Source organism: Sinocyclocheilus anshuiensis, unplaced genomic scaffold (assembly GCF_001515605.1).
Source record: "Sinocyclocheilus anshuiensis isolate Anshui unplaced genomic scaffold, SAMN03320099.WGS_v1.1 scaffold343, whole genome shotgun sequence".
Taxonomy (NCBI): Eukaryota; Metazoa; Chordata; class Actinopteri; order Cypriniformes; family Cyprinidae; genus Sinocyclocheilus; species Sinocyclocheilus anshuiensis.
The window spans coordinates 533,379-544,803 of NW_015549598.1; the positions used below are offsets into that span (position 1 = coordinate 533,379).

At 36.1% G+C, this 11,425-nt stretch overlaps 1 protein-coding gene and 1 pseudogene across 1 annotated transcript in view; both read right to left on the reverse strand.

Annotated features, from left to right (window-relative positions):
• Positions 1–2,108: 2,108 nt before the first annotated feature.
• LOC107658555 (protein DGCR14-like) lies at positions 2,109–7,221 on the reverse strand (annotated as a pseudogene).
• A 1,444-nt stretch (positions 7,222–8,665) lies between these two features.
• LOC107658597 (STAM-binding protein-like A) overlaps positions 8,666–11,425 on the reverse strand; it is a 5,922-nt gene continuing 3,162 nt past the window's right edge. Inside the window, exons 7-10 of the mRNA XM_016447202.1 lie at positions 10,563–10,700; positions 10,347–10,459; positions 10,152–10,251; positions 8,666–9,272 (exon numbers count right to left, since the gene is read on the reverse strand). Of these exons, the coding sequence (XP_016302688.1) occupies positions 9,216–9,272; positions 10,152–10,251; positions 10,347–10,459; positions 10,563–10,700 (408 nt within the window). The 3' untranslated portion in view covers positions 8,666–9,215. The remainder of the gene's footprint in view (positions 9,273–10,151; positions 10,252–10,346; positions 10,460–10,562; positions 10,701–11,425) is intronic.

Sequence of the window (11,425 nt, forward strand, 5' to 3'; positions counted from 1 at the left end):
CACATGTGTTGTCAAACTGATGAAGATGTTTTCTTAATTTGCTGGTGTTTTTTCAATTTGCATGTGTTTTCTTAAGTTGCAGCGCGTTGAGCTCTCTCGGCCACCGTATTGTCGCCATCCGAAGTATCTCCCCACGTCAACGACGCCATTCAACCGCCGCTCCGCCAACCAGACCGTCAGCATGTCTCACTGTTCACACGGATGTTTCATGGAATATTTCTAGGGCTGCACGATTAATCGCATGCGATATTTAACGCGCATCTTATCAGTAAAGCCGAGACAAAACAATTGAATAGGAAAACAAAATATATATCAATATTCTTATGAAATATTAGATGTAGGGCTGCACGATAAATCGCATGCGATATTTAATGCGCATCTTGTTAGTAAAGTCGGTTCTGTAATTAGCGTGCTTTCACATGGAGCAGCATTAACTACACAGAGCCGTTGTTCACTGACGAGCTGCGCTAAACCACGTTCATATTCGCGCGATTTTTTGCGCTGCTCATCAGTGAACAACGGCTCTGTGTAGTTAATGCTGCTCAATGTGAAAGCACGCAGGTGATGGAGATTTACCGCTGATTACAGAACCGGCTTTCTGACAAGATGCGCGTTAAATATCGCATGCGATTAATCGTGCAGCCCTAAATATTTCAAAAGCGTTTTGAGCGCGTTTGTTTTGCAGCCAGTCACATGATTGTTTAAATTAATATATATTAATTTATGTAACACTACTGTTCAAAAGTTTGGGGCCAGTAATTTTTGTTTGTATTTTTTTAAGGAAAAAATTAATACATTTATTTTGCATTAAATTGGTCAAAAGTGACGGTAAAGACATTGCATTTCTGTTCTATTTCAAAACATATGCTGTTTTGAACTTTCTATTAATCAAAGAATCCTGAAAAAAAAAAAATCAATATATTACAATATATACAATATCAATATTTTTTCAAAAAAACAAAAAAAAAGTAACCAGCACAACTGTTTTCAGCATTGATAATAGAAATGCTTCTTGAGCACCAAATCAGCACAATATTACTATTTTTGTTGTATTTTTGATCAAATAAATGCAGCCTTGGGGAAGAGACTTCTTTCAAAATACTTTAAAAATGACCAACCCCAGACATATAGAAAAAGATACAAATGAAACAAAGTTTATTTTTCAAAGTTGTAAATAAGTTGCTTTTTTTTTTTTACGAGAAAATAGTACTTAAGTATTTCAAAATTTCCACTTTGTAAATATTTGTGAATTTTACTAGCAATTTCTAAGTGAAAATTGTTTCAAAGTAAATCCTACACCATTTTTTCCCTAGTGCAATGTCGTGCAACAAGCTATTCAATTCATTTACACAAACTGAGCAAAGCTTGTTGTCACACACTATGTGTTAACTTGTCACAGTGGGAACCTTGATTAAATAGTCAATTATGGGTTTTTTCTCTAAACTTAAACAGTAAAACAATTATGAAACATTTTTGTGTTGTTTCGGCCAACATGGATTACAACGTGACTGAAAAACAGATATTACAAAATATGGTGATCAACCTTAGTTTTGAGAAAAGAATTCAGAGTCTGTCCCAGCATCATATAATGTGAGTCCAGGCTTAATGGCAAAAAAAAAAAAAGACATGATTTCTTTTCTTCTGTCGAACACTGCAATCATAGATTTTGTTAAGAGTAAATTCACTAAGGGAGTCTTTCTGCGTATATGCTGTATGAGTCCAGCCTCCAACCCAAAGATGGATTCAGCAAATGAATCTTGTAAAATATGGATAGTGAAATAATACACACAAATCTGTAGAACTCTTTATTGTGCACTTGAGATCTTGCAAGATGTCTTCAACATCATAAAAGATGCTCAGACTTCAGGACGACTGAACCAGCTTTGTTCAAAACAAATCAAGAGTAATAAAGAACCGAATAGAACAAATTATTCACCTGATTGAATCAGTTGATGTGGATGATGCTGAAAAAGTAGATATATGCTAGCTAAAATAAAAATTTTAACTAAATTCTTACAAACTGTAGATGTTTTAAGTTGTAGACATTTTCTTCCTTATAGAATGAAGTCCAAGAGACCTGATGATTAATTTAGTTTCACAGTTTAAAAAAAATGTGTAAAAAAAAAACCAATAAATGTGACCACGTTAGAGTTTTTGTTCAGTCTTTTGTTTCAGAAGTAATCTGAGGCTTTCCTCCTCTTGGGCAGCTGGAGGAGGTTGTCTGTGATGGAGGCCGGGTCCTGTGTGGCCGGTGTTCTGGCTTTCCCAGGTGTTGGTGTGATGGAGGGAGTGGCTGGGCCTCCGAGAGGAGTCTTAGAGCCCATGATCCTGTGCGCAGGTGACGGGGTGTAGCTCGCCCTCAGGGCTTTATCTGTGTATTTGCTGGACGATCTGTTTACTAGACGCTGAAGGGCAGGAGACAGCGCTGCAGGACTCAGTCCCTTCAGAGTAAGGCTGCAATACATATAAATAATCATTTAGTACACAACATGAATGCAGTTTTGAATATCACTTTGAAAACTACATCAAAAAGGGTATCTTTTGGTTTTCATGTGTAAACCAAAGTTTATTTTTTTTTAAGTTATAGAGATTAGAGTTTTCTGTCCCCCACTGAAACCTGAAACACTCTTTTATCGTAAAAATACAGACTACTTCAAAAGTCTGAAGTAGTGGTCGACCGATATTCTTGCAAGTAAAGAAATTGTTTAAAATATAAAAAAAGGACATAAATACTGAAACTTGTGTATTCAGGTGCTGACTTTGTCAGCAAAGTCCCATGCGCTGTCAAAATATGCCGATAATTAAAAAAAACGCCAAATAACAACCAATATAATTAGCTTGCTGATACATCAGTCAACCAGTCGTCTGAAACCACACTGAAAATGTGGGATTTAATTTAAATGTTAAAACGTTTTGGAATTTTGAAAATAAAATACAGAAAATTAAGGTTTGATATTGTGACGAGAGGGGCGGGGCCGAGAGCCATGGGAACGGAGCGAGGCCGGTGGAGTAAATGCTAATGCGCGACACCTGCGCCACTCACCGGTCTCGAGTCCCACGGAGGAGCTCCAGAAGGATAAAAGGAGGAGTGACGACAGTGTTGGACGAGAGAGGACCAGGCCTGGACTTTATTTTGTGTTTTAGTTCTGTTTGTGCGCGACAGTCGTCCGCGAGGGGCTGTCGCGCTATTTTGCGTTTATTTTATTATTAAAGTTTTCTTTGAACGTTAGCAAAATAAAGTCCAGGCCTGGTCCTCTCTCGTCCAACACTGTCAACACAGAGGAGAGAAATATGCATTTAGTTTTATCATATTTCATCAAAGTGGTTTATGATCTGATGCTGACAAATGAGATGCAGAAGTCAGTGTTACCTGTGCATTGAGCGCAGCAGCTTGCTGGATTTGCGATTTGTTCAGCGCTTTACAGAAGGGGTCAACATTAAACCGTGTGTTCTTGTACAGGACCTCCCGTGGCGTCTTGAACAGCGTGTCGTCTTTTTCACCTTTTGGGGAACAAAATAAACACATGCAATTTACCGTATGGCTCTTTGGCTATGAACTCAATTATATATATCACCAGACTCATAATCAAGTTATTAATAGTTTTTTACAAGCCTCAGAAAGTGTCATGCAATATTAAACAGATGGGGATCCTCAATGGGAAACCTTACCTTCAGGGTAGTACATGAGTGCATTTTTGGCCTTGTACTGCCATGTTTCCACTCCTGCCTTGGTGCACTCAAGCGCCTGTTTCTCTGTGGACGGTAAAGTGAGGTTCTGCTCATGCCTCTTTATATGATAGAACAATAAACATCGTCAGAACTCAAAACAAGACCCAACAATGCAAAACGCAATGATATGCAGTGGCTATTATTGTGCTGTACCTCATTATATTCATTTTCTGCCTCATAAAGCCACGCATGCCTCAGCTTGTCCTTGTCCTCCACAAGCTCCATTATCTGCTCAAAGGATGCATTGTCCTCACTCATGTTTTTAGCAAGAAAATGGTCCAGAGATGGAAGATCCTTTTCCTCTGCTTTTTCACCTTCTTTTCCTGAAACATAACAAAGAACACATGTAGGATGTTGCATTTATCTTTAAAAATAAGGAGATTCAAAGATCCAAAATCCCCTTTGTAAAGAACTGAAAAACTAAGAAAGCAAAATCAAAAAATGCAAATTTGTGCATATTTAATTAGATTTAATTAGATAGTGCCTTGTTTGCATATTTAAACATAACATTTCAATAATACAATAATAGAGAACAACTGTCACAATGTACTTTAATTGATCAAATGAGTTTTTATGGTGTCTAGCCGTAAGGACTAAAAAATTTAGCAGCAGTCACTTACCATCCTCTTTCGTTGCTCTGTGTTTGCTCTGTGAACATGAGGGAGATGCACTTCCACCATCTGGGGTCTCAAGAAGGAGGACTGTTGAAGGAGTCGTGTCTAAATGGGAACAAAATTATAAAAAAAAAAAAAACAGATTTCCAGTTTTCCAATGTGCCAGCAGTAAATCACTGATGTGCAAAACACAGTAGGTGGTTATCATTAAAGGAATAGTTCACCCAAAAATGAAAATTTCCTGAAAATGTACCCACTCTCAGGCCATCCAAGATGTAGATGAGTTTGTTACTTCATCAGAACAGATTTGGAGAAATTTAGAATTACATCACTTGCTCACCAATGGATCCTCTGCAGTGAATGGGTGCCGTCAGAATGAGAGTCCAAACAGCTGATAAAAACATCACAATAATCCACAAGTAATCCACACCACTCCAGTCCATCAGTTAACATCCTGTAAAGCAAAAAACTGTGTTTGTAATAAATCCATTATTAAGTCGTTTTAACTTTAAACTGTTTCTTCTGGCCAAAATATCAGTCCATAATCCATAATAACGATTCCTCCAGTGAAAAAGTCCATCCCCTGTTGTCCTCTCACATCAAAATCCACCGATATATTTGTTTAGAACGGTTTTTGGCTGATTTAGCTTGTGAATGGTGTTTGGTATGTGCATATTTCTATACTGATTCAGACAAGACAACTTTTCCACTGGAGAAAGCAATATTATGGATAAAGGATTCATATTTTAAAGTCCCCCTGTAGTCAAATATTTTATCCCTTAAAACTTATCTTTGATCATCAAAATTACATATTTAAATGTTTTTTCTTGTGAAAATAATTTTCTCATGCCTTAAAATAGCTTGAATGTAACACTACACCATTGCCTCATTTACTATACGCAGATCTATGAATATGCAAATTAGTCCCGCCTCCACTCAGTCACACACCAGCCAGCGCCTCCTGATCCACTGAACTGTAGTAACCGCAAAACAATGGCATACACGGATAATGACTGATAAAACTATGTTTTTACTAGCGGACAACTACAGTGAATACTGTAACATTCGTTAAAGTTACTTACTTGACGATGTTGTGTCCTAAAATGCCTTGAAAACTCGAATACAGCCGTTTGTGATTGTTAATTCGCGCCCGCGAGCATGCGTGCGTGTGAAGTGCAGATGCCGAGGTGGGTCTGACTCTGGGCTACTTTTACACTGTTGCCACGGGTTATAATGCAAGTTAGCGTTTCTAAATTCACATTAAACCACAGCTTCATGGGTTTTTTGCTTTAATTTATTTTTGGTTTTGTGCTGGTATTGTTATATTTTGCATGCTATTGATATGAATCGATCCCTTGACATGATTGGTTATTGGTTTGTGACGAAGCAAACCGAGGGCTGTTTCAAACCGTATTTCTGGGTCAGCCTTTGGGAAACTACAGTTTTAAGGAGAAAATACTCAGCAATGGTGTTGATTAATAGATTGGCACGTGGTTTGTCTAAAGGCATACTAAAAACACCATATAGACAAATAAACAACATAAAAAACTTGATTTTAACTACAGGGGGACTTTAAATGGAAGCAATGGTTTAAAGTTAAAAATGTGTTAATGGTGGATTTGTCTCTTACAAAAATGCAGCTTTTCACTTCACAAGGCATTAACTGATGGACTGGAGTGGTGTGGATTACTTGTGGATTATTGTGATGTTTTTATCAGCTGTTTGAACACTCATTCTGACAACACCCCATTCACTGCAGAGGATCCATTGTAAATTTTGGTTAAATATTCCTTTAAGAATTAATCCCAAACAGTAAGAAACGTCACTCACAGGGCACATAGGTGCGTGGGGTGTATTTAGCCATGGCAGACCCGTATTTGATGGCAATCTCCCTCATCTGCTCCAGATCTCCGCCCTCCTCCGCCTCCAGATAATCCTTCTGTGCTTGAAGTTTGGAGACATCTTGGAAAAAGTCCCTCTGGATGATCTTCTCCAAACTCTTTGGAAGAAATGGTGACAGGAAGTATGCGTGTCATTAGCAAATCAAGACAGAAGAATCTATGCAGATAAGCGTGTTGTTTACTGGTGACACATGAAGCTCAATCAGCTGTTCCTGTATAACATACTGTATGTTGAAAAACGGCCTGAGGTTTGGTATTTTATGTATACTGTGGTGTTGAAGGTCATCGTCTTTTTTTTTTATAATAATAAAAAAACAAAGCCAAAGTCAAGTGTATTCAAAGAACACATTTCAAAACACATGGGCATTAAAATAATATAATACAATAAATTATTGAATGATTAAGTATAATACAATTAATTATGTCAGGGAATCCACTGTTGTAAATAGTATACAAGACTGTCTTACCTCGATATATTAATCTTCATCGAGAATCTTCTTCGGTTTCTTAGTCTCTTTCACATGATCCCTGACAGCGACTGTAGTAACATCAGACTTCAGACTCAAAGCTTTCTCTTTGGACTCTGTCATATTTCTATTTTAATAGGAGAAACTGTTCTTTTACAGTGATTTAAAGTCCAGTTGCGTAAGACGTTGTTTACGTTAGCCTATACGCCAAGTCATTTTTCTTTTTTTGTTATTTTCTCTAACGAAATGCCATTAAGATGTTTATAACGTATTTGTAGTCTATTTTAATGACAGTTCGCTGTAAATGTTTATTTTTAACTACCACTTAATCAAACATTATGACTGAAAAACCATGTCAAAACATCAGCTGAACGTAGTTGCATAGCGCTCAGGAACAGTGTCTTCTTCTTCGCATAATTTCCGCTGAACACTGAAGCGCTAGAGCGACTCTCCATCGCCACCTATTGACTAGCGACCGCATGTACATGAACTGACTTAAGCGGCTTAAAGGGTTAATTCACCCAAAAATGAAAATTCGTTTTTGTTTTCTTTTGCGCACAAAAAGTATTCTCGTAGCTTCGTAATATTACGGTTGAACCCCTGATGTCACGTGGATTATCTTACCGATCTCCTTGCTACGTTTCTGGACGTTGATCGTGTTGTTAGTACCTTTGCTGTCTATGGGAGGGTCAGAGAGCTGTCAGATTCCATCAAAAATATCTTAATTTGTGTTCCGAAGATGAATGGAGGTCTTACGGGTTTGGAATGACATGAGGGTGAGTAATTAATGACAGAATTTTCATTTTTGGGTGAACTATCCCTTTAACAGTTCTAGTACACGTAAACACTTAAATAGCACATCACCTCAGTGAATATGGTACGCAATAAACGTATTGTTTATTTTCAGTCCATAAGTGTAATAAAAGGAATGCTAGTTTTCAAAGCCTTTAATATAACTTAAGACAAGACACCACAGGTGAGTAAGGGACACATTTAAACTAATAGATATCACCATACGTCCCCAGCTGATTAATCACAGTAGTTTAAGACCATTCTTTTGTATTACAAGTTTCTGAAATCTTACATCTAAATATGCAAATGCAACATTATCTAATTAAATATGCATATATTTGCATAAATGTACATAACAGAGTATAATAAACCTTAAATGTGTATTTTGGATATTTTCTTTCCACTAGTCTCAAAGACGACATGTTATGGAAGCAAAATAGCCCAAAATCTAAAAATTTACCAGGGCCTTAAAAAAAAAACAAAAAAACAATGGTTTTCCCTGTAGTGTCTTGCCTTAACAGATAATATTCAAGTGAAGATATGTTTGCGTTTAACTATGTCTTGATAAGATGCAAAGCTTCAGAGTCTCCAAAAACGAAGCTCACGACTACAGAAAATTACATACAAAAAATGCATCAAGTCTAACAACACTTTTAATGTTATGGTAAGCAGCAGAGAATAGTTTGGCTGATAGAACATGAAAATGAATGTCTTTGCTCCCTATAATCATCTGCCTTTATGTTAACAGTCTGATACATATTAAAGTAGCTATTAAGAGATTAACAAAATCATGGTCAGGCATAAAGAATCAGCGGTTTCATTGTCATGTGTTAAGCTAAATACAAAAGCCAGTCTGTCTGAAACTGGTTGTAACGGCGTACGAGGATCTTTTAATCAACATAAAGATCTGAAACTTTTCGTATGGAATATCTAATATGGAATGTCAAAAGACAACACTGCAAAAAAATGATGTTCTTAGCATTTTTCACTTGTTCTCCCATCACAAATATCTAAATGTTCTTAAATCAAGACAATTACTTGAGAAAGAAAATTATTTAAGATGAAAAATTTATTTCTGAAAAATGTATCACAATCAAATGAATTTATGTTTGAAGCAACAAAAAAAATCTGTCACTTGGGTATGAAAAATAATCTTGTTTTTCTTTTGAATTACGTTTATTTTTCTATATTTTTCAGGTTTTAAGCATAAACTCCCTTACTTTAGCTATTTTTTGTCAGAAAACGAGACTTAATTAATTTTGTTTCTCAAGTAAATGTTTAGATACTTGTATTGGAAAATCATTTTTTGCAGTGCACACTGAAATATTTATAGGTGTTTATAGGGGAAGTGTGTAATTTCTGCAACATAATTAGTTAATAATAGAATTACCTGGTTTCAACAAATGGAAGCTCACAGAAGCCATGCATCACTATTTTTCCATTATGCTTTCTTAAGGGCACAGCTTTCTTCATTTCTACAAATCCATTTGATGCTGCTAATGCTATAAACTACACACCTCAATTTTAAGCTCCTACTGGACACATTTGGATATTACAGAATTAAACCAATATAGAATGCTAAGATGTGATAATAGAGGCCCACTGTCTATGTAGCAATGTTCAGCACGGGACCTTTTTGGCCTATTAGGAGCTTCTTGGCAAGTCGCTGTGAGGTCAAGAGCAAAGGCACGTATTTCACAGCAGCGATGAAATCACCGCAAATCCATCACGTTCACACTTCCGTCAGTGATGGTGATGTGTTGACTAGCCTGAGCACAAGACACAGATGCAAAACCTTCATTATGGTGCACATAAGGTTGAAGGACACAGTAGATCATTCACATGGAGTAAAAGTAGTTCACCCAAAAATGAAAATTTGCTGAAAATGTACTCAACCTTCAGGCCATCCAAGATGTAGATCAGTTTGTTTCTTCATTGTAACAGATTTGGATAAATTTTGCATTATATGTAATGAATGGGTGCCGTCAGAATGAGAGACTAAGCAGCTGATAAAAACATCACAATAATCCACAAGTAATCCACACCACTCCAGTCCATCAGTTAATGTCTTGTGAAGCAAGAAACTGTTTGTAAGAAACAAATCGTTCATTACAATTCATTTAACTTCAAACCATTAGTTTCAGCTTAATATGAATCTTCTCTCCATAATGCTGCTTCCTGCAGTGAACAGTTGTCTCATCTGAATCAGGAGAGAAATAAACACAGATCAAGCCCAAAACAGTTCTAAACAAATATATTGGTGGATTTTGATGCGAGAGGACAATAAGGGATTGATTTTTTCACTGCAGGAAATGTTAGTATGGATTATTTCTTACAAACACTTTTTGCTTTACAAGATGTTAACTGATGGACTGGAGTGGTGTGGATTGCTTGTGGATTATTGTGATGTTTTTATCAGCTGTTTGGACTCTCATTCTGACGGCACCCATTCACTGCAGAGGATCCATTGGTGAGCAAGTGATGTAATGCTACATTTCTCTAAATCTGTTCTGATGAAGAAACAAACTCATCTACATCTTGGATGGCCTCAGGGTCAATTTTCAGCAAATTAAATTTTTTTGGCTATTACTTTATGTACTGAAGTTTAATATTTAGGGTTCTCTAATCACTAATCAGGTATTACTCACAGAGAAGAGTGGCGGCTCCCTTGGATGAGGGTGGAATCCTCTTTGTTTGCAGGAACAGATCTCGTCCATCCCGTAGTCTGTCAGCCGGAAGTAGCCCGTCCTGGAGAACCATGGAGTTATCAGACTGTCATTGTTCCGTCATACCTGCTAACGATCACTCAAACTAAGAAAGACAGCATATAGCTCAAAACATACTCATTGAATTTAGGTGAGCACACAATGGCTATAGACTCTGGAAGCATGATTTGATAAGAGCAATGTGTGTGCAGGTCCACACTGGATAAAAAGGCCGTCTGGGTCGGGTGGGTCTTATAGGAAAAAAAAAGACACTAATTATTCTCAAGACACATAATTACAGTGATACTATTAAAAAAATTATTACAGAAAAAATTATTACAGAAAACCTCATACATGAATCCAGCCCAGTGTAATGAGATCATTCTGATCCTGGATTAGGAAAAGTTCCTCCTCGTTCTCTGTGTCACAGTAATCTGGTCCTCCACACTGCTTGGGCACGATCACGTGTGTCACTGTGAAGGCGTTCTTCATCTGTGGACCAAGACAAGCAAACTGTTTTGTGATTTACTCATCATAATACAGATTTCCTCAGATATGTTAATAAGGTTGTAATTTGCCCCAATTATATTCAAGAGATATTAAGTGAGATTTATACACAGTACACATCCGTTTTAAACATTTGTGTTCAATAAGATTTTTTTTATAATACTTTTATTCAGCAAGAATGCATTAAATTGATCAAAAATTACAGCTGAGACCATTTTAATGTTACAAAGATTTCATTTCAAATAAATGCTTTTCTTTTGAACTTTTTACTCATCAAAGAATCCGGAATTTTTTGACATGGTTTTTACAAAAACATGAGCACCGATAATAATTTAATATTTCACAATACTACTGTTTTTACTTTATGTTTGATCAAAAAAATGCAGCCTTAGTGAGCATAAGTGACATTTAAAAAATCTTAACGGCCCCAATTTTATTTTATTGTTTTATTATTAATTTACTTAAATTAACTAAAAAGTTAAAAGTCATATAACAAATATTACCATTATGCATAAATACACCTTAATTATTTAATATTTATATTACAATAAAGATGTGCTTAAATAATAATATTATAGTAATTTATTAATACATTATGACAATATTTTTTGTATGACATCTAATTTATGTTGTTCATTAAAAATTATGGTATTACAGTAATGTATTAAAAATATCCATATTAATACAAACTGTTCAGAAGCATTATGTGA